General features: G+C 36.8%; 1 protein-coding gene and 1 long non-coding RNA gene across 2 annotated transcripts in view; one reads left to right on the plus strand and one right to left on the minus strand.

Annotated features, from left to right (window-relative positions):
* Nucleotides 1-24,460, minus strand: part of RXFP1 (relaxin family peptide receptor 1) — a 101,189-nt gene that overhangs the window by 21,827 nt on the left and 54,902 nt on the right. The window contains exons 3-9 of the mRNA XM_047717805.1: nt 20,191-20,289; nt 16,252-16,357; nt 11,196-11,267; nt 7,797-7,868; nt 3,587-3,658; nt 3,429-3,500; nt 2,762-2,836 (exon numbers count right to left, since the gene is read on the minus strand). Of these exons, the coding sequence (XP_047573761.1) occupies nt 2,762-2,836; nt 3,429-3,500; nt 3,587-3,658; nt 7,797-7,868; nt 11,196-11,267; nt 16,252-16,357; nt 20,191-20,289 (568 nt within the window). The remainder of the gene's footprint in view (nt 1-2,761; nt 2,837-3,428; nt 3,501-3,586; nt 3,659-7,796; nt 7,869-11,195; nt 11,268-16,251; nt 16,358-20,190; nt 20,290-24,460) is intronic.
* On the plus strand, nt 10,639-12,241 carry LOC125093098 (uncharacterized). Its single transcript, XR_007125151.1, has 3 exons — nt 10,639-10,715; nt 11,198-11,278; nt 12,165-12,241. It is a non-coding gene; the product is annotated as an uncharacterized LOC125093098 (long non-coding RNA).

Consider the following 24,460-nt stretch of genomic DNA (forward strand, 5'->3'; position numbering starts at 1 on the left):
TTCTATAGTTTCAAATTCTTCGTATTAGCTTCTCCCGCCTATAATTATAAACCTACTTCATCTCCATTCAAAATAAGTTTAATTTACTGTCTTGATTTTTGGTTCACCTTTGGCTATTGCCCCATCTGTTCATGTGGTTTATTTATTAATTATATTTCCAACTTTTTGAATTTCCAAACTTTTATTGTGGTGTTTACAGTTTTTATTTTTTGCTTTGAAACAATGATAGTAAAGATTTTAATCTGCTGTCTGTCGCATATCTGGTAAGCATATTATCCGGGGCTGTCATATGTCTTTTATTTTATGCATATTTTCCCAGTAAATCAGTTAAATAATTTTTTCTTTACCAACACATGAAACAGATTTTTCAGTTTATACTTTGCTAAATAAAAGTTCATGTGCAAGATAAAAGTATTGTGATTAGTTTTGGCAGAAATGAATATTTATAAAGCAAAAATTATCATTATTAGCATTAACATTGGGATAATACTGTCAGGAATGCATATGAAATGACTTGTTTGGATAGCTAAAATTTAAAGATAGTAACTTTAGTGATGAAATTGTAAATGTCCACTTTTTTACTAATAAATCTTTTTTTATATTAAATTTATTTATTTATTGTATTCTGAGACAGAGAGAGAGAGAGAGAGAGAGCACACTGGCATGCGGGAGCAGGGGGAGCAGTAGAGGGAGAGGGAAGGGAAAAGTAGAATCTTGAGCAGACCCCACACTGAGAACAGATCCCAATCTGGGGTTCGATCTCAAGACCCTGAGATCATGACCTGAGCTGAAACCAAGAGTTGAATGCTTAACCTAGGGTGCCTGAGTGGCTCAACTGATTAAGATTCTGACTCTTGATTTCGGTTCAGGTGGTGATCTCATGGTGGTGGGATCGAGCCGCATAGTGGGGCAGCCAATTCAGTGGACAGTCTGCTTGGGATTCTCTCTCCCTCTCTCACTGCCCCTCCCTCCATTTGCACACATGCTTTTTCTCTCTCTGAATAAATAAATCTTAAAAAAAAAAAAAAAAAGTTGGATGTTTACCAGACTGAGCCACACAGGTGCCCCTTTAGTAATAAATCTTAATCATTTAAAGATTTATCTGAGGGGTGCCTGGGTGGCTCAATCAGTTAAGCATCTGGCTTCGCCTCAGCTCATGATCTTGAGGTCCTGGGATCTGGCACTCTATGGGGCTCCCTGTCTGCTTCTCCCTGTGAGCGCCCTCCCCTACACTGCCCACCCCCTCACCATCCCATCCCTCCCACCCCACATGCTCTATCTCCCTCAAATACCCAAAAATCTTTTAAAAAATAAAGTTTTATCTGAGATGTATATTAGGTTGCCTTTTTAAAAGCACAAGAAATGCTTATTAATGTATTGCATAATATCTCCTACATTTGGTTCTGGTCTCAGCACATGAGTTTTTAATTGCTAATTTACTTATGTAAATATTAATCAATTTTGCTTTATTACTAAGCTTGGATTACTGAGGATGTAATAACTGTTTAATGTCTTCATTTGAAATAAAATTTAATTACAACAAAGGATATTGAACTTAAATTACCCTTTTTTTGAATACTTTACCTTGTCAACAAGGGAGGGTACTATGCTGTCATACCAAAATGCCCTTTGGACTCAGTAATGATTCTGGGGATGTTTGTCTTCTTCTAAATGGTTCCAAACTAGTGTGTTTTGAGTTATTATGTCTGCTTTTTATAGCACTTCCCACTCCTGCTTTATTATCAGGTCGATTGTTGTCACTTCACACTAATGTTCTGAACTTATCTTTTCACCCTAATTTTTTAAAATTTATTTTTTATTTTTTTATTTTTGTAAAGATTTTACTTATTTGTTTGACAGACAGAGATCACAAGTAGAAGCTCAATCCCAGGACCCTAAGATCATGACCTGAGCTGAGGGCAGAGGGAGAGAGTACAAGCAGGGGGAGCAGCAGGCAGAGGGAGAAGCAGGATCCCTGCTGAGGAAGGAGCCCAATGTGGGACTCTACCCCAGGACTCTGGGATCAGGACCTGAGCCAAAGGCAGATGCTTAACTGAGCCACCCAGGTGTCCTTTTCCCCTCAACTTTTAATCTGGCTCTTCTACTCTGCTGTGAGTTTAGAAATCAAGCAACAAAAAAAGCTTCTGAGAATTTCCTACAAAATGAAAGAGAAAGTTTTCATATAATACTGTACATGTGGTTACTGAACTTTTAAATAGTTATTTTGGTTACTTGTTTCTTCATTTTTTACCTGCATGGCAAATTTACTGGGTAATTGAGTTCTGAATAGGTAGAATGATACTTATTACCATAAGCAAAGTTACTGTGTAAACATTTCCATGAGACATATTCTATTGTGATTAGACTTCAAAAATAAATTCTAAGTATCATATTCTCATTAGGCAGAATTTAGAAATGAGACTAAAGTGACTTAGTCTTTCTGTGCCAAATCAATAGGTGAAAATAGATGACAGAAGGAAGGAAGAGATGTTCTACAGCTACTGTGACATCCCTTCTGTCTTTCTTCTTCCTGCCTCCAATTTTTGTGTGTGTGCGTGTGAGGTGTTTCATCTTGGCAAGAGTCTAGAAGAGTTAATTTGGATAATGGGCATGTTTAATAACAAAATCATACTAAAGTTATTTGAGGAAATGTGATATGACATTAACAACATATCATTTTTTAAAAACCTAATATCCAAAGTGTACTAGGCAAAACCAGGAAAGTTAGATAACTTATTTAAGGAAAGGTTCATCAACTTACAGCCAATGCAGTCTTGGCATGTGCTGACAAAGAGGTTTGTCTGGCAAATGGGTGAGGACATTATTCATCAATGCTCTGAAAAAGAAAAGGAAGAAAAGAAGTCACATTTTTCTGGTTCTTCTCTCATCTTAAGTCAAACATGGTATTATCATTATTCTTTATAAAACCACAAAAATCTATTACGTTAGTTGTCTTCTCTCTTTTTTTTCCTCTGTCAGTCTTGTTATATTTAAGTGATTGCTTGTTAGTAATAAAATTCGACAAATGATAGTTGTCATATGGAAGAAGCAGCAAAGTTAGTAACTGAAGGAAAGCCTGTTCCCATCAAAAGTGGGTAGTGAGAAGAAATTGATTTTCAATTAATGTTATTTTTCTTTATCAAGATTAATATGGGCAGTAATGGTATACTTGAGAATATTTCAATAAAATATGGAAATTAGCCTATATTTAGTTTTGATGGGCTGATATCCTAGAAGACAGAAGACCTTATAAGATTATTAAAACTATAAAATAGCCATTAGAATACGATTAAGAGATAACCATGTAGTTGTAAAGGCCTTTTTGGGGCTTTAACAATTCCATATTTAATGCTGTTAAACTTAAAGCAGAATTTTTATTCATGTCTTTTCCTTCAATTGAAATATTTGCTTTAATTTTTAGTACTTACAAGAGAATAAGAGAATTTAGTCCATAAAATGTTAGTGGGGAAATCCGACTGAGGTGATTATCTTCAATTATCCTGCCAGCCAGAAGAAAAAATTGATTCATTTATATATTTAGAATATAAAAACTAATTCTATATAATGCCGTGTAAATTAAACATACAGCCATTCTAGTCTGTGGAGATCTTCAAAAACACCCGGCTTCAAGAAAGTTATTCTGTTATGGCTGAGATACCTGAGAAAAGAGAAATGACCACAAGAAATGTGTTACCTTCTTTTTTCTTGATTTTTTTTTTAAGATTTTATTTTTCAGTAACGTCTACACCCAATGTGGGACTCGAACTTAAAATCCTGAGATCAAGAGTTGCATGATCTACTGACTGAGCCATCCAGGTGCCCCAAATGTGTTACTTTCTTGATATCTTATAATAAGGAAAGGAAAAACAATAGTCATCCATCTTAGATTTTCTTATATGCTATTCTTATCACACCTTTTTCCTTCTTTGGGGTCTCTAAAAGGACTTGGTCACTTACCTTTTCATGTATAGCTTTTAGTTCCCCTATAATCAATCAATCAATCAATCAATCACACTCTATTCATTCACCTATGCCTTTACTAATCAAATTGTTTTGCACACCTACTCTGTGGCACTGTGCTAGGTGTATCATCCCTTTCTTTGAGGGGCTTTGAGTCTAGAGGGAAGGCAGAATACAAACAGGTTATTATAGCAATGTGGGAAAAGAGAGACGTGCACAAGGTATGGTTGTTCTGACATTGCGTGGACAGCACTTAGCTTTGTTGGGGGTGGGGACTGCAGGGCACAGAGGAGTCAGGACACAGAAGCCTTTACTAAAAGGGGCACAACTGGATGGACAGAGATTTGGATGAAGATGTCATTTGCAAAGCAAAGAATGGGTAGGAGTTCATATAGGCAGAGGAGATCGTTTAAGCAAAAGCAAGAAGTCTGAAGGAGAGAGTAACAAGGGAAGGGATCACCAGGTATCTCAGTGCAGCCTCACCATGAAGAGACTGGGAAAAGAGACAGGGAGTGAACCTGGGAGGCAGGCGGGGGTCTGTTCTAGAAAAAAAGGACATTGCATGCCTTACCAAAGAGTTTGACCCCACTTTACCTACCCAACTTTACTTCTAACCCTACTGCAGAGTGAACCAACTCTGTTCTGTTACGTTGCTCCCGCCCTCTCGCCATGTTTATTTCTACCTCAGTCTCTTTAGCACAGCAATGTGCTGCTCATTCTGCTGTCAGTTCAAGTCCTGGCTTTGCTACTTATTAATAGTGTGACCTTAAGGAAGCAGTTAACTTCTGAAAGCCTCAGTTTTCCCAACTCTAACATGGAGGTAATTTTAGTGTCTACTTTATTAGGTTGTGGTAACGTTTGAGGTAACATTTGAGGCAACGCATGTCATAAGCACTCAGCGCATATTGTTTATGACAACAGCACCTCTGTTCATGCCTACCATTCTGACTTCTCTTCTTTTTCCTCTCTGCCTATGATTCATATGCAAGTTTTAGTTGAAATTTTACTTCCAGCGGATACATGGACCACACTGATTTCTCTCTTTCCTGACAATTTTTAGAGTTGACATGTTAAAAATTTCTCCTGCCGGTAGTCTCCCCTGTCCCTACCAGGTTTGACTTTTGCTTAGGGATAACAAGAGATGACATCCTGTATTAGAGCCACTTCTTTCCCTCCCTTGTAAACCTGGAGCCCCATTTAGTCACAGGAAGGGTAAAGAATAGCTACAACACTTCCTCATGACCACCTCAGGGCTATCTATCTATCTATCTATCTATCTATTTATATTTATTCATTATTTATTTACTTTTTTTTTTCCTTTTAAGATTTTATTTTAATTCAAGTTAGTCAACATACAGTGTAATATTAGTTTCAGGGGGTAGAATTTAATGATTCATCACTTGCATATAACACCCAGTGTTCATCCCAACCATTGCCCTCCTTAACACCCATCACCCACTCACCCCCTCCCCTCCAGCCACCCTCAGTTCCCTATGGTTAAGAGTGTCTTGTGGTTTGCCTCCCTCTCTGGTTTTATCTTATTTTATTTTCCCCTCCCTTTTCCTCTGTTCATCTGTTTTGTTTTGTAAATTCCACGTATGAGTGAAATCATATGGCACTTTTCTTTCTCTGACTGACTTATTTCCCTCAGCATAATACTCTCTAGTTTCATGCATGTCATTGCAAATGGCAAGATTTCATTCTTTCTGATGGTTCAGTAATAATCCATTATGTGTGTGTGTGTGTGTGTGTGTGTGTGTGTGTGTGTGTGTGTATTAACACTTTCTTTATCCATGCATCCTTTGATAGACATTTGGGCTCTTTCCATATTTTGACTATTGTGAATAGTGATGATATAAACATTGGGGTGCATGTGCCTCAGGGGTCTCCTTTAAAAGCCAGTAGCAATCCCCTAGATACAAGGCATTTGACTCCCTCCCACATCTTATACTCATCTGTTTAGCCCAGTCCTGTCTGTTTTCCCAAGTCATCCCTCACTACTCTAGATCCCAAATGGTCACTCATTTCAGTGAATCTTTTTTTTTTAAGATTTATTTTATTTATTTATTTTAGAGAGAGAGAGAGAGCAAGTGCATGCACAATCAGGAGGAGGGGCATAGGGAAAGGGAGAGAATCTCGAGCAGACTCTGCTCTGAGTGCAGAGCCCGATGACGCCAGGATCAATCCCATGACCTGAGATCATGACCTTTGCCAAAGCGAAGAATCAGATGCTTAACTGACTGAGCTGCCCAGACACCCCTTTCAGTGAATCTTAATAGCAGTTTTGGTCTGAACAGCACAGGTTTAGGATTTAATTAAGTAACCTCTTTTATCATTTTCTAATTATTTTGCATATAACTGATTTATCACAAAACTGGTTTTGTTCCCCACCCTAGATTATAAGCTTCCAGAGTGCAAGAGGCATGCCTCTCTCTAGCGGTAGCATAGCCCTTTGCCTGAAACTTTAGGGTGTAAGCTGCTGGAATTCCTAAGCCTGTCCGACTTATCTTCCTATGCCACCTCCCCATGGTGTCTGGCTGAAAAATTTACACACTGCAATGGCTAATGAATATTTATGGATGAATGAAAAGCAGGAATCTTAATGATTACCGCTGATAATCTAGAAGTGTGTGACATCTTTAATATCCAAACAATATTCCAGTGCTATGAATAACTATGGAAGGAGATGGCGGACCCTTTAAAATTTGTGGTACTATTCTTCACATCCGTGGAACTCTAAACCAAGCCTGGACTATTGTTCACATCCACTGAACATTAAACCAAGCAGATGTGGTTTACTAAATTTTAAACAGATTCATGGGGGATTAGAGAGAAAGATAGTCAGGAGTCTACTGGGAATGAATCCAGTATTGACTTTGGGTGATTTGCCAAAACAGTAAAGAACAGGGATGGGATAGAAGGGAAAGAGGATTTGTCAAAAGTGGTTACTTTTAAGACTTTGAGTCTCCAGGGCCCTTCTTTCATTTTGCTAGTAAAATCATTAGACAGCCTTTCCTCAATCCCAAACCCTCATGCCACAAACTAGGCATCTGGCTGGAATGAGTTTCTTGGATTAGGATTTTAAAAAGATGGTGTAAGACAGAAAGCAAGGGGGGCAGAAATAGAAATATAGGAAGTTGTTTCATTTGAAACCCAAGAGGGAGATAAACCATAAGAGCATCTTAATCTCAGGAAACAAACTGAGGGTTGCTGGAAGGGAGGGGAGGTAGGAAGGATGGGGTGCCTGGCTGATGAACACTGGGGAGTTTATGTGCTATGGTGAGGGCTGTGAATTGTGTAAGACATGAATCACAGACCTGTACCCTGAAACAAATTATTTTATGTTAATAAAAAAAGAATTAAAAGAAAAAAAAAGAAAAAAATACAGGAAGTTGTTGATTTAAGCGATTTTTGGTTATATTTCCATGCTATTAATTTTTACAGGAGGTTAGGTTCAGCTGCTTAGTTAAAACTCAATGAAATGAACTTTGAGAAAGCCAATTTTAAAAAGCTTTGCTTTTTTTTTTTTTTTTTTACTTCCGTCAGGTCTTTAAAAAGCTTTGCTTTTAACTATAATGAAATACCATTTCATTCCCATTAAGATGGCTGTTAAAAAAAAAAAAAAATTCCCAAGCAACAAACTCCCAGACAATGAGAAGTATTGATGAAGATGTGAAGAAATAAGGACTACTGGAGTCAGGACTCAAGCATGGGCCTGTCTGAGCTGGAACCCCCCAGGGACAGGGCTGCGCCCACCCTTCCCTTGCTGTGGGCAGGAGAGCTGCTGCGCAATGGACAAACTGCAGGACTGGTGAACTGATTGCGCAAGTACTTACAGTTTAGTAAGACTGTAGAGTCCTCGGAATGCATAGATGGGTATGGATCTAATCTTGTTGTTTTGCAGACACCTGTGAAGACAATTATAAAAAAAAATGACAGTTTCAGTTTTGCAAGTCGTAAAGAGCTCTTTGGGTGGGTGGTGGTTCTCCTAGCACAATGGGAATGCACTTAATGGATCACTGAATACACCCTTGTAATTGGTTAAGATGGTGCATTTTACATACTACTTATTTTACCATAATAAACATTTTTATTTATTTTAATTATTTTTTATTTTTTATGAATTTATTTTTTAAAAGATCTTATTTATTTATTTGACAGAGAGAGAGCACAAGCAGAGGGAGCGGCAGGCAGATGGAGAAGCAGACTCCCCGCTGAGCAGGGAGCCCCACACAGACTAGATCCCAGGACCCAGGTATCAAAACCTAAGTGAAGGCAGCCACTTAACTGACTGAGCCACCCAGTTACCCCTAAGCCTCTTTTTTTAATTAAAAAAAGGTAGACCTAACAATAATTGAGTGAAACTAGATATCATGTCATTTTCTTTTGCTGTTAACTTCATTTGTGATTAGGCAAATTTTACTTCGAAATTCTAGTTATAAAGATGAATATGTAATAGTTAAAAATTAATATTTGAATCTTCCTTAAGTAAAACTTTAAGGCATAGTAAGGCACTCAGTAATCCGACAGGCCCAGAAATCAGACTTTTTAACATTTCCTGCTATAATAGAAAGATCGGCGTTTAGCATAACGCTGGCAAAAGTACAAGTATGTGACATCTTTAAGGTCCTGGATCATATTCCATGTTAATCACAAATCTACCCAACAAGTTAGCTTTAATTTTATTAATTTGACACCCCAAGCCTTGCTCCAAAAGTGTTTGATGAAGCTTAGAAGGAGTATTTATGGCAAAAGAAAAAAAAGAAGTAAAAAGACTCAGGACTAGAAGAATATAAATTAGACTGGCAGGTCAAGACAAGAATGCAATCTTAAATAGTTAACAAGTCATCCAGGATGATTGGCCTCGGGTTAACTGGAGGTCAAAGGAAACAGATACCAGAACCCAAGCAATTGCATCAAATGCACTCTTGCAAAGCTTTGTCCCTCTGCATGTACTGGGCCCAGGTTGTAGGAAATGACAAATAAGGGCTTCAAGCCTGACTTCTTGTACTGAATACAGGTCACCATTGTCCTTTAGGGAGTTTTGAAGTTTATATATATATTTTTATAAATACAAGGAGGAATAAGGTAGAAACCAATATGAACACATTTTTTTTTAAAGATTTTATTTATTTATTTGAGAGAGAGAGAGACAGTGAGATAGAGCACTAGCGAAGAGAAGGTCAGAGAGAGAAGCAGACTCCCCATGGAGCTGGGAGCCCGATGCGGGACTCGATCCGAGGACTCCATGATCATGACCTGAGCCGAAGGCAGTCGTCCAACCAACTGAGCCACCCAGGCAACCCTGAACACATTTTTTAAGAGATTTATTTGTTTATTTTAGAGGGAAAGACAGACAGAGAGCACAGGGTAGGGGGCAGAGGGAAGGAGAGAGAATCTCCAGCAGACTCCTGGATGAGTGCAGAGCCCGCCTTGGGCTTGAGCTTACAACCTTGAGATCATGACAAACCAAAATCAAGAGTTGGACAGTCAGTTAAGTGTCTGCTCTGCCTTCAACTCAGGTCATGATCCTGGAGTCCCAGAATCAAACCCTGCATCAAGCTTCTTGCTCAGCGGGGAGTCTGCTTCTCCCTCTGACCCTTCCCCCCTCTCATGCCCTCTCTCTCAAATAAATAAATAAAATCTTAAAAAAAAAAAAAGAGACACTTAACCAGGCACTCTCAGTATGAACAAATTCTTAGTTAATTAGAAATTTGACTAATGGGGATTCCCTATTTCTCCAACATGTAAGAAAACCTAAATTTGATTATAAAAATGTTATTAAATTTACTATGCACTTAACAATTTCACAGAACATATTGTGATTTCAATTACAAAATAGGGAATGCTAATACGCAGAGAAGCTTACGCATGTATTTATTTGTTTCTAAGTATTTTCATGATTAATGATTAATAGACTGTATTGCATGAAGTTTGAGCAAAGCTATATCTCTAATAATCAAGTAGAATTTTTTTTTTGTAATTAAGCTATTTTGATCTATTCGTTAGAACAAACTGGCTGTTCAAGAAGTAATTTGGGACGCCTGGCTGGCTTAGTCAGTAGAGCACATGACTCTTGATCTTGGGGTTGTGGGTGTGAGCCCCATATTGTGTAGAGATTACTTAAAAATAAAATCTTAAAAAATTAATTCAATGTTTATTATGTAAAAATGATAAACTACTGTGTTATATAAACCTGAATTTTGATGTTTAAAATTGGAGAACTAACTCCTTTTAAACATGTGGACATAAGGTGGTGCTACAGATCAGAAAAATTCTTCAGCCTCCAAAAATCAGAAAATAGAATACAGAAGCATTTTCTTGAAATATTTACGTAAGGCCTAATTTTGAAAAGCTCTTCTCTTGATTGTTAAACATCCAGAAATTTTGAATGTCATTTTTAGTAACATTTTTATTTTTAAATATGAAACATACTTTTTTGCAGATTATCTGGGTTTTGAGTACATTTCATCGAATGGAATAGATAAATTTTTATTCTGATTTTGTTCTATTTCTGTACAGATACATACGTAGAAGATACATAAGATACATATAAAAAGAAGAACGTACAGATACATATACAACTATGTGTGAGGTTTCTTCAGTGTAAGACCAGAACTAAAACTGACATAGGTATGAAAATGAATCTAGGAATTCTCAGATGTTTTCTAAAGACCATGATTCAGGCTGAGGATATTTAAACCCAACAGTTCAAGTATGATAAGATTTAGTCACAGAGTTGGACTGAATCACAGGTAAGCACAAACTGCGCCGTTATGGATTTTTGGAGTATACATGAAAGTGCTGAACTGATGTGAATCTAGCATGTCAGATACTACATGAATCGAAAATAAAAAACTGCATGGCAGATATGAAAATGGAATTAAGTCCCCCAAACAACATGCTCTGGGGTTTCCAACCACCATGACTTGCTCTCTTAGGTGGAGAACAAATTTGCAAACATATGGAAGAAAATTCTTCACAGGCTAGTGTGTGCCAGGAGAACTCATATCTCGCATGCTCCAGTTTCTTTGGGAGCAAGTGTGATTTTTCTCGAACGACTTCTAGAACTCCTCAAAAAAAAGTTACCTGGTAGTCTCTAGCTACCAGCTAAATAATTTTCCGAGGACGGATTGGACTTAAGCGGTGATATAGTGTTGTTCTATGCAGAGGTGGGAAAAGACAGGTCAAAATGATGTGTTAATTTTAACACGGGGAATTAAATTTTTTCTTACAGTTTTTGAAGATTATGGTACTTCTTGAAGCCATCAGGAGGAAGCTTTCGTATTAAGTTCCGCTGAAGTGACCTGAAATAAATGTAAATTTTGGTTCTTAAAGTGTTTCTTTATTTACTTTTAAACTACAGCAGTTTACAGAACACTGTAAATAATTACAAGCTTGATTTAGTGTAGTACCACCTTTCAGGAAACATTTTATTTCATGGTGTTACTCTCACATCCATAGTACTATTTGAACTAAGTCTAACTGTTAGTTTTGTATTATTAAAGATATTTGTCTTAAATTTAGGCTACAACATTGTAATTCTAACAAAACACAAAATAATGTAACTGGGAAAATAATTATCAGTTCATTTTCCTTTTTTCTTTTTATTTAACAGACACCAGAAACCATCTTGATTTTGAAGTGACAATAAAAATACTGTTCTCTGTGTAAAGAACATATAAGAGCTTAAGTAATTTTATATTCTTCAATATTTCATTGCTCACATTCCACTACTTTTACTTCTTTTTAAAATTAATTTGAAGGCAACTGTCATTTGGTAAGTACAACTGAACCTTCTTTATTCAATAAGTGATTTCATTTCAATTTCTAGGAAATTGTATAGAAAGATTTCCCCTTGAATCACAATTTAATATGTAGTTTGGCACAAACTAGGTGCACATAATTGTGGTTGTACTGGAAATGACCTAAACCTTTAATGTCTTCAAGAAAAGCAGTGTAAGGCAGTAGGAACAAACTTAAAGAAGCAAAAAACCAAGCCAAATGGACAAACACCCAAACTGTTGCTGTTGGAGTCCCTTGCAAGAACCATACACAATATTTCCTTGTCAATCTCTTTAACTTGAAAGCATCGATTTCTACTGGATGACCTGTAATAATATGATACAATTGTTACTGTCTTTATATAATATGATGGAGCAGATATTTCTTGTTAAGTGAGCAATAGATTACATTGTCTCTAGGTTGACCACTGTGGGATAAACACTTGGAGATGCCTGACTGGCAAAAAGGACTCGGTTACAACAGCATCATACAGTAGGCACTACCAGTGTTAGTTGTTATATTGGTTTGGACCAGAGTTGCTTAAATTTGATAGTGAAGACTTCTTAAAGCAAAATAGTTTCTCAGACTCCCTCAGAACACATCTTTGGAATCTAATTTGAGAAATGTTATTCTAGAGTCTAGGAGACCATGTATTATCGATGGGGATGTTATTGCTCTGAGGTATGAAAACTGGTTCTTAAGGAGGGAGAAAAAAATCTTATTTTACCTTTTTAAATGGATGAAGAACAGGTATACATAAACAGATATAGAAGAGTATATGTATAATATTAAAATTTCACAGGAGGGGACAAATAGAAAAAAAATGTCTAAAAGAGCTTGGAGGGTAGTAATGAAAAGAAAAAGGAAAACTTAAGTTCTGGACTGTACATAACAGTCATTAGTGGTTTTTTAATGAATGAATGCCAAAGGCTGATTAACTACGAACTTTCTCTTGAAATCTTTCGTAGCTGCCGGGCTTTCTCTAAACGTTCTTTCATTTCTTATGTTAGCTAATTGAGAATTCCTGTCCTCCTAATCCTTCTCACTTGGCTTGGATCTTCAATTCTGCTTTACACTGTGTAGTACATGTTTCTGTTGTATAAAAACAAACGGTTGAATATTTGAGTTTGATTTAAAAATATTGATAAAAGCTTAGTGTGTTTTCAAAAATATGTTCATTCATTCAGGCATTCATTCATTTTCTCAATGTATGTTGAATGCCTTCCATTTGTACTTTGGGAAAGAAGGATAATATCACTGCTCTTAAGAAGCTTATACTCTATTTGGGTGACAAAGAACCTATTTTGTCTATAAACAGAGGGTTTCTTTGGATGATAACTTTAGTTTTATAGCCTAGGGCTAAAAAGGCTATCATCTTGTTTTATTTTTTATTTATTTTCATGTGACTTCATTTCAAAAACAGTGTTCAGGGTTTATGGTATCTGTTAGGAACTTTGGAGGATATATAGAAAAACTCCATTGAGCTTCTGGCACTTCCCTTTTTCTGGTAGAGAAGATTAAGACTCCAATCACTATAGAACAAGGAAGAATGATGTGCTTCAAAGAGACTCGAGTGGGATTCTATGAGAGAATCCAGGAAGAAGAGGCGAATTGCACATGAGTGGAAAGGTTACATTGGAGGGAAGGAAGGCTCATTTAAGGATTCCTAAATTATGTTTCTTAGAAAGTTGGTTTTTTATTGTTCATGCCTAGGATTTATAAGTGACTTCTTTCTAAATGATGTCAAATATTTTAACAAATAGCATTCTCCGTATTTTCATAATACCCTGTTGAAATGGAAGTGTTATTCTTACTGAACAGGACAAGCCAAAAAAACTTTTTAATATGATAAATTTTTGTGTTTTAAAATGTAATATTCCAAGTCCGACTCTTTACAAAGTGGTGTGTGTGTGCAAAAGAGAGAAACTACCTAGTTTAATTATTATTGCCAAAGTTAGCTATAGTTTTGATAAAGTTCTTACAATTAGATTGTGTAGTTTAGTGATTAAATTCCAGGATCTTTCAGTCAACACTCACACAGTTAAAACTAACGTTTAGGAAGCCCAAACAAGACATAAATCATCATATTTATCCGTCTCTTTTGTTCAATTGCATTTATGTGAAAGGTCTTAAAAATTCCCACTTCAATAAATATTACTGGGATTATTGGTTTCTTTGGTACTTATATATGATTTAGTCTATTTCCAACATTTCCCTATGAGAGTTCCAATTCAAAATATGGAATGAGCTCTGTAATAAAATTTTTGATATTTACTCTTTTAATGTATTTGCTATAAAGCCTACAGTTCTTTTCTCTGTGGAATTGAACGAAGACTGGGGGGAGTTGTGATGCTGAGTTGGAGTTAACGTTTACTGCAGAGTAAAGTAGAAACGGACAGCCTGAATCAAACTGCTCAAACCAAAGCACAAGAAATTGCTATTTTTTTTAAAAAAATAAAGTGTTACAGACATAGACTCCTGAGCTTTATTTCTACATCTCCGAATGCCTGTCAAGAATTTCTATTGACTGATCTGTTAACCCAAAGTTAGAAAAGGCATCGAAGATTGGAGTCCTAATCTTTCCCACTTCCTGTCACCAAGTCCCCCATCCTCCCAGCACTCTATTACTCGGAAGGCCTGAAATCATCTTGGACATTTCCTTCTCCCTTGCTTTCCTGTAGCCCATCGTCATGAGGAGCTATCCCATCCCAGTTTTTTTCTCTATACCAAGGACTGAAAGCTGGTGGCCCGGACTGCACACACCTCTTTATGAATGTATGTATGAATGTTCTGAAGCCAGTACATTTTAATTCGAATCAGAATGCCTTTGGGTATTCTTTAAAGACATGTGCTCTCTGGTTAGTCATTTCCTATCTTCTTTCATTCCTCCAGTTCTCTCCCTCTCTTCCTTTCTTATGCAAAGGTTAGTTAATTTGTGGAAGAACAGATTCAGTTCTTACTTGTAGGAAAGGGAAAAATGAGACTTGCAGCCTAAGGGTATTCTTTGACTGACTTTCTGGTAATATATACAAACAATGGGGGTGATAAATGTTTCTCATTGAAAATAGAATGAAATCTGGGGCACCTGGGTGGCTCAGAGGGCTAAGCCTCTACCTTCGGCTCAGGTCATGATCCCAGAGTCCTGGGGTCAAGCCCCGCATCGCAGCTTCCCCCTCTCTTTCTCTGCCTACCTCTCTGCCTACTTGTGATCTCTGTCAAATAAATAAATAAAATCTTAAAAAAAAAATAGAATGAAATCATCTCAATTTTTACACCAAGCAGGTCCAGTCATGATTTAAATCATGGAAACTCTCCACAGAACCTCAGATTATTATTTTATTCTAGTAAAATATTATTATTGTTTTCTATTAAGACTAATTAGTATGGAAAAGAGCTATGGTGACTTGAGGATAGGCTAGAATGCCAGCATTAGTTAAGGCGGGACTGTCAGCTCCCTTGGGGAAAACAAGTCTTTGTGGTCTAGCCTGTTTGATGTTTTTAGCTCATTACCAATTTGGATAAATTCTGCAGGTCACCATTGATTGAGTAAACCCTCCCAGATTTTGTTAATTTAATGGCATCCTGGCTGACAGAAACTGAGCTCTAGCTCTCTCTGCTCCTTATACGTCAAGCGTATGAGTTGCCATGTTATGTGGTTTGGGTTGGCAAAGGCAGGACTTGCCCATATTTGTAAACTTAAGAATTACTCCTATTCTGTCTTCATGTATTCAAAAGTCAGAGCCATATGGCACTAAAACATCTGGATGAAACAAAAAACTCAGCAGAAACATCAGATTAAAATATCTTCCCTCCACTGATTTCTTTTGAAAAGTTTCAGTCAAATGTGTGTGACTGTGTTGCTAAAGTTTGCTGAATTCAAATTAGTACTGGATCAACAAACCACTTATTATGAGGATAAGTTTCTTTTACATACAGAAGTTTGAGTTATTTGCGGGAGGAGACATCAACATCTCTGAGCCAAATGTGATTCAGAAGAGTTAGATTTTAAATGTGAAGTAAGTTCTGGGAATATTTTATCCCATTTACTTCACTTGTCTTCTTTTTTTATTTAGAGATAAGAGTGTTTCCAACAAAGTCTAAAAGAGCTCTTTCAATAAATGTCAGTTCTTGTAATAAGAAAGCTCTATATAATAGTTTAACTGGCAGTCTTTCTTTAGTAGCACACAAATGATGACATCTTCTGTTTAGATAAAATATGATAATACTAAATATTAAATGGGATTATTATGAGGGTTTACATAAGTTAATATATCTAAATACTCCATAGGATTATTATGAGGGACTAAGTAAATTAATATGTAGAATCATTTAAAGTGGAACCTAGCATTTAATAAATGTAAAATAAATAGCAGCAATCATTATAATTGACCGAGAACAATGACATCTTTGAATAAAAATGCATTAATAATGACAAGGCCTTAATTATGATACAGTTTTACAGGTGCTATTCTGGCTGTCAGGATGAAGCCATTCTTTTCTACTTACATTACAGTCACATTTGAAGAAACTGATGGAACAGCTCGTAAATTGGTCTCATCACAGTCAACCTCTAAACCTCGGCAAAGACATTGCATGGGCACAGAACCGACCACTGAATAAGAAGGAAGTTGTAAGGAATGGGGATAGTGAGGGACCAGGAAGAGGAAGGTAATGAAAAGAAAGAAATGAAAAGCTATGAGAAAATTATTTAGTACAAAAGTATGTTTTACCCAAGCAATATGGGCAATGCTTTAAATTAAGTTTACAAAGTTTGCTTTTAATTTAATGTTAAAATGATGCTACAACATTAAGAGAAAACAGACACATTTACCAGCCCATGCATTTCTGTAAATAGCAGACTGCTCTTTTCCATTTGTTGCAAAATGAGTGACGTCATCTGCTTTTACTCACCCAAGGTGAGTGGTTACGTTCAGAGGTGACATGATAGTGTGTGATGGGCTTTAATGTCCATATTAAAGCAGCTATTTAAGACTAAAGTATTAATAGCATAATCAAACTCTTAATGGAAGACTAAGTTATTTTTAGCTGGTGAGAAAGAGAACTAAACATGAACCATAGTGTTGGTAGAATTCTTTTTTTGTTTTTTTTTCCTGGAAAATTCAGGAGTTCTTTAAAGGATTTTTTTTTTTTTAAATGATCTTCTTTTGGCTTATGTAGGGATGTAAGGATGTCAAAAAAGTCATTTATGGGAGTGAACTTTTTTTATGCATAGCCAACCATTCTATTCTTACTGCTAATGTTGGGGAGAGGGAGAATTGGATATTTGCCTTTGGCCATCTTGTGGGGCTGCAGTCATAGTCTTAAAGATGTGATCCCATAGTTCTAAAGTCTACTAGAGACTTGCAATGATGTGTTCATATAGCTCAATAGTAGAATAAGATTGTTATTCAGTATAATAGAGTGTGATTCCTGCCTCTGTGGGGAATGGTTGATGAACGAGAGTTACGAGAAGTGCTTTCCCTCTACATTTACTTTGAAACCCTGACCTGAATAGCAGAGGTTACAGACTCATGTCTACAGGGCACTGGCAAAATAGGTGTTGGCCTTATCCAGATGTCCCAGTGGACCTGCTTCTCCTGTTGCCATATTAGGATAGGAACATGTGTAGCCAAGTCAACCAACTTTCTCAAAGAAGCCAGAAATACAATGTTGTGTTGATAATTACCTATTTGAAAAATGAGAATTGCCAACTCAAAATATTTTAAAACATCACAGAACAAACAAAACTTTCTATGAGAATTTTCTGCTGGTAGGCTTCCAGTATATGATCTTTACAGTCAAGCTTCCACAGAGCAGAAAATTGTCTAATGGCAAAGAAGAGATTTCTATGACAAAGCTGGTGGATGAATGTTAATGAGCACAGTTGGGTAGTAAATGGAAGACTTTGACCTAGTAAATATCCCTTTGCTCAGCTATGGGGTGACAGGTGTTCTTCCTCTCCTCCCAAATAACTCTCCTATTTTTCAGGGTTATAAGAGATAAAAATCGTAACTTAGGATTTGTGTTTTTTGTAAACAGAGTCTCCGCCAAGAACTTTTAAACAGTTTTATGGTTGTAAGTAACCATTTTGGCTATGGATCTCTGAAGCTGAAAACTGATTCTGTCTCCAAGTTATAAGCCACGTCTAACATGAGTGTTGTGGGGAAGGAAGGGTGTGGATTGGGAGAGAGGATAAAGGGTTTGAGAGTAAGACTAGGAAGGGTAAAAATCGAGGGAGTGAAATTAACATTACTTCCAATGTGTTTTTTCTGTTTATATTGATGGAGTTAAGATAATTCATGTATGTTGATTAACAGGGTTACCTGTAATAAGGAAAAATGAAAAAATAACACCTAAATATCCAACATCAAAAGAATGATTAAGCACATTATTTCACTTAAAAATATATTCTATAGTATTTTCAAAAACAGCTTGTAACAGCATGGATACCTGATTGGGCTAAAATGCTAAGTGAAAATATGATTAAAATGGTTTGTACAGGAAATTTCAACAATGTTAAAATAAAAAAGATGAATAATGCACCACCAAGTTAATGCCAGTAGCCTCTGAGTGGTGAAATTATGGTTGAGTAAACAAATAATTCTAAATCTTTGTACTTTCCATATCCCTCAAGTTTAAACTTTAATAATACACTGGTTAATGATAGATATATTTTCCAAGATATTGTTCTTGAGAGGTGACTTTATAAAAGCCAATTCCTCACACTCTTTCACCCAGCCAAAAATTATTATAAGCCATTCTCAGTTTAATTTCCAATAAATCCTTATAATAATCATTTACATAAGGTAGTACAAAAGGAACTTAAAGTTTCACCCCCAAATTTACACTACTCTTTCCATTCTGTTTCATACTGCTTTTATGCTTGCCAAAGACATTTAGTTTTTTATTACCACCACATCCTGAACTATCTTTATAAGAACTCTAATTGAAAATTATATATTTATTTTTTACTAAAAACTGATAAAAAAATTTTTTTTGGTGTATCATTTACTGTGTAGCTCCATTCTTCCTATGTAGTTATACTTAAGGACACACTTCTCCCAGAGTTCAGAATTAGGCAAAAAGTTATCTCTCTTGCTGACTTGATCTGTTTTTTCCCTCATTTGTTTGTCTTTGCTTTACAAGCCAGACTATAAAAGTTATGTAACCCATTATCTTCCTTCTTTAGCCTGATGACTACAAAATTCAGAACTAAGCTTTGGACACAGATAGTGAACTTTTCTCAGTGAGGATTTCCTTACATAATTTTTCTTCCCATTCTCTTTCCCATTCACTGTTGAATTTTTGTCTTATATGTTATATTAATGACTTAAGTCTGTTAGCAGCCAGATTTTTATTGTAAACTGCATAAAATCCATTTAGGAATAAGGAGATATAGAAAGATTCAATTAAAATTTAAGAAATGAAAATTTCTTAATTTTAAAATTTAAGATATGAAAAGAAAAGGCAATACAATAAAACAAGAAAAAAACCCTGTGTTTTGAGATAACATGGCATAATCCTTTAATTTTTTTGCATTGTATTAGCAGGTAAATTACACCTGTTACATTTTTTCTTTCCTAGAAGGTTTTAGGGATCAAATAATTTGGTCTCTGTGAGAAAATGTGAGGCTGAGACAGATTGCTGAGTAGCCTGTTTACAGGATGGATGTACACTTCTTTAAATTGGGGACTGTTAGTATTTTTTATTAATCTCATTTGAATATTGAAGACAAAAAAAATTAAACCTTTTTTTAAAAAGCTTGATTTTACAATTTGTGATAGAACATAAAGGAAAAATTTAGTAAAGGCCCCCCTCTCCTTCACTATTTAACCAAAGTTTTGTAAAACTAGGACCAAAATCATAGCTCCAAGGCACAAAATTACATTTCCATAATTTATTAGAATAAACAAAATTTATTAAAAGGAGTTGTTTACAAGGTCTTCCTGTTCTAAAGTATCACAGTCAGTCCTGAGGTTTTACCCTCCTACCACCCCTTCAGTGTTTTTGGAGGTTTTCAATATGTGACTAAGCATAGCAGGTTATAATTAATGAGGGTTTTTTTGTAGTTCTAAAGTAGTTTAGACTCCAGAAGCTTTTTTACTTGCAGACATTAAAATGCAAACAGCTCCTCTGCTCTTCCTTTTCTACAATTTCCTTTGTATCAGAGCCTATGATTGTGAAAAAGGGACATAAAGTAGTAATCCTGGCTGATGGACATTAATTTTGTTCACAATATCTAGTGTGATATGTTGCTTTTATACCTAAGATCCTTGAGTCACTTTTAAATAAAATCCCCAAATTAAGGCTGCATCTCTAATAGAGTTTGCTGTTAGAAGACTATAGCTAACCTTTTCAAATAAATATGTTGGATCCAACTTTTAAAAACATGGTATCTTTTTATGAACTCATGGAAAAGGAGACTCAATCCTTTTGATTACTTACAGCATTCCGATGTTTGTGTCTCAAAGGGATATGGGGAAGTCATTCTGTAGTAACTGGCGAAATACTTGTCAAATTGCAAAGACCATCCATTGTTGTCTCCTAAAATAAAAATCAGAGAGCAGGAAAGTTTAAGAAAACAGAAAAAAATCTGGTGTGCTGGGAAAAATAGTTCTTCTCTTTAAAAGAAACAAGAGATTCTCAGACTTAGTAAGATAAACATCATCTGGGAGCTTGTTGACAAATATAAATTTCTGGCTCCCCCACCTAGAAGTCCTGATTTTATAGGTCTGAGATGGGTCCCCAAGTCTCCACTATGGGCACTGTAGGTCTCTCTTCTGTAGGTGAGTCTTCTGCAAGTAGTATTTGAACCACATTTAAAGAAACAGTACTTTCTTAAGTATTGAAATATAGTACACTGTTCCTAGAATATTAGTTATGATTCCTTCAATCTTCTTCTGTCATTTAAATTGATGTTGGAGGTGTGTTGACATGGATAGACAATCATGACTGTTAAAGAGAAGAAGAAAAAAAATAACATGCTCAGCATGATTGCATCCCCCCCCCCCCTTTTAAAGGGCACTATGGTGTCAGGGATGGTTTTAAGAGGAATTCTCCTCTGGGGGAGGAGGGGGGAAAGGAGCAAGATGGTGGAGGAGTATGAGACCTAAATATCATCAAGTCCCAGGAGTTCAGATAGATAGTTATCAAACCATTCTGAACACCTACAAACTCAATAGGAGATCGAAGAGAAGAAGAGCGGCAATTCTAGGAACAGAAAAGCAACCACTTTCTGAAAGGTAGGACATGGGGAGAGGAGATATACAGGAAGATAAACTGCAGGGGAAGGGGCTGGCTCCCGGGAAGCGGTGGAGCAGTGGAGCACAAAATCAGAACTTTTAGAAGTCTACTCCACGGAGAGACGTCACTCCAGAGGCTAAGCTGGGGGTGCAGCCCTTGTGGGGACAGTGTGGTTTCATGACACGTGGGGTCACAAAAACACCAGGGGTGTCTGAGTGTGGCAGAGCTCCCAGGTATCAAAGCAGGGAATCCAGCTGCAGAGACAGAGCTGAGGAGTGGGCTCTCAGCTCGAGGTTACCTTAAATCCTGATCTGAGGCAAAGTCAGGCCACTGCTCTTTAAGCAGAGACCATACAAGTGGCAGATCCAGGGAGACCACTTCCTTCCTCCTGTGGGAGGAGTGGTGTGGGAGCACGCTGCAGGAATCTGCTGGGTTTGAAAACTCCAAATGGGGCTGTATGCCAGAGATAGAAACGCTAGGTCACAGGCTGGGTGAGCACCGAGTGCTGCTGGAGACCTGGGAGACAGAAGGGATTGACTGCTTTTCTCTGAGGATGCACTGAGGAGTGGGACCCCAAGCTATGGGCTCCTCTGGATCAGAGATTGAGAGGCCACCATTTTCATTTTTCTCCTCCAAAGCTGTATGGAAAGCATTCAGGGAATAAAAGCTACCAAGAGCAAAATCTGAGCATATTACTTAGCCTGGCCCCTGGCAAGGGCAGTGCAATTCCTCCTTGGGCAAAGAAATTTGAGAATCACTGCAACAGGCCCCTCCCCGAGAAGATCAATAAGAACATCCAGCCAAGACCAAGTTCACCAATCAATGAGAACTGCAAAACTTCAGAGTTACGGGAATACAGCACATAGAATTCATGGCCTTTTCCCCATGATTCCTTAGTCTTTCAAAGTTGAATTTTTTAAATTTTTTATTTTTTTCTTCTTCTACTTAAAATTTTTTTCCCACTTTCCTATTTTAATGTTTTAACTATTTTATCTTATCAATTCCTTTTAAAAAAATCTTTTACCTCTTTGATTAGGTTTATTCCCAGATATCTTATGGTTCTTGGTGCTATAGTAAATGGAATCGATTCTCTAATTTCCCTTTCTGTATTTTCATTGTTAGTGTATAAGAAAGCCACTGATTTCTGTACATTGACTTTGTATCCTGCCACGTTACTGAATTGCTGTATGAGTTCTAGTAGTTTGGAGGTGGAGTCTTTTGGGTTTTCCATATAAAGAATCATATCATCTGCGAAGAGAGGGAGTTTGACTTCTTCATTGCCAATTTGGATACCTTTTATTTCTCTTTGTTGTCTGATAGCTGTTGCTAGGACTTCTTTTTTTTTTTTTTTTTTTTAAAGAGGGAAGCAGGCTCCCTGCTGAGCAGAGAGCCCGATGCGGGACTCGATCCCAGGACCCTGAGATCATGACCTGAGCTGAAGGCAGCGGCCTAACCCACTGAGCCACCCAGGCGCCCTTGGACTTCTAATACTATGTTGAATGAGAGTGGTAAGAGTGGGCATCCTTGTCGTGTTCCTGATCTCAACGGGAAGGCTGCAAGCTTTTTCCCATTGAGGATGATATTTGCTGTGGGTCTTTCATAGATCGATTTTATGAAGTTCAGGAATATTCCCTTTATCCCTATACTTTGAAGCGTTTTAATCAGGAACGGATGCTGGATTTTGTCAAATGCTTTTTCTGCATCAATTGAGAGGACCATGTGTTTCTTTTCTCTTCTCTTATTGATTTGTTCTATCACATTGATTGGTTTGTGAAAGTTGAGCCATCCTTGTAACCCAGGGATGAATCCCACCTGGTCATGGTGGATAATCTTTTTAATGTACTGTTGGATCCTGTTTGCTAGGGTCTTGTTGAGAATCTTAGCATCCATATTCATCAGTGATATTGGTCTGAAATTCTCCTTTTTGGTAGGGTCTTTGCCTGGTTTGGGGATCAGAGTAATGCTGGCTTCATAGAAAGAGTCTGGAAGTTTTCCTTCTGCTTCAATTTTTTGAAATAGCTTCAGGAGAATAGGTGTTATTTCTTCTTTGAAAGTTTGGTAGAATTCCCCAGGGAATCTGTCAGGTCCTGGGCTCTTGCTTTTTGAGAGGTTTTTGATCAATGCTTCAATCTTGTTACTAGATATTGGTCTATTCAGGTTGTCAATTTCTTCCTGGTTCAATTTTGGGAGTTTATAGTTTTCCAGGAATGCATCCATTTCATCTAGGTTGCTTAACTTATTGGCATATAACTGTTGATAATAACTTCTGATGATTGTTTCTACTTCCTTGGTGTTAGTTGTGATCTCTCCCTTTTCATGCATAATTTTATTAATTTGAGCTTTCTCTCTTTTCTTTTGGATTAGTGTGGCCAATGGTTTATCGATCTTATTGATTCTTTCAAAAAACCAGCTTCTAGTTTCATTGATACATTCTACTGTATTTCTGGTTTCTACCTCATTGATCTCTGCTCTAATCTTGATTATTTCCCTTCTTATGTGTGGAGTTGATTTGATTTGTTGTTGATTCACCAGTTCTTTAAGGTGTAGAGACCAAAGAGGTAAAGGATCTGTACTCAAGGAACTACAGAACACTCATGAAAGAAATTGAAGAAGACACAAAAAGATGGTAGACCATTCCATGCTCTTGGATTAGAAGAATAAACATTGTTAAAATGTCTATACTGCCTAGAGCAATCTATACTTTTAATGCCATTCCGATCAAAATTCCACTGGTATTTTTCAAAGAGCTGGAGCAAATAATCCTAAAATTTGTATGGAATCAGAAGAGACCCCGAATTGCTAAGGAAATGTTGAAAAACAAAAATAAAACTGGCGGCATCACGTTACCTGATTTCAAGCTTTACTACAAAGCTGTGATCACCAAGACAGCATGGTACTGGCATAAAAACAGACACACAGACCAGTGGAACAGAGTAGAGAGCCCAGATATGGGCCCTCAACTCTATGGTCAAATAATCTTCGACAAAGCAGGAAAAAATATGCAGTGGAAAAAAGATAGTCTCTTCAATAAATGGTGCTGGGAAAATTGGACAGCTATATGTAGAAGAATGAAATTCGACTATTCTCTTACACCATACACAAAGATAAACTCGAAATTGATAAAAGACCTCAATGTGAGACAAGAATCCATCAGAATCCTAGAGGAGAACATAGGCAGTAACCTCTTTGATATCAGCCACAGCAACTTCTTTCAAGATATGTCTCCAAAGGCAAAGGAAACAAAAGCAAAAATGAACTTTTGGGACTTCATCAAGATCAAAATCTTCTGCACAGCAAAGGAAACAGTCAACAAAACAAAGAGGCAACCCAAGGAATGGGAGAAGATATTTGCAAATGACAGTACAGACAAAAGGTTGATATCCAGGATCTATAAAGAACTTCTCAAACTCAACACACACAAAACAGATAATCATATCAAAAAATGGGCAGAAGATATGAACAGACACTTCTC

Source organism: Lutra lutra, chromosome 2, assembly GCF_902655055.1.
Source record: "Lutra lutra chromosome 2, mLutLut1.2, whole genome shotgun sequence".
Lineage (NCBI taxonomy): Eukaryota > Metazoa > Chordata > Mammalia > Carnivora > Mustelidae > Lutra > Lutra lutra.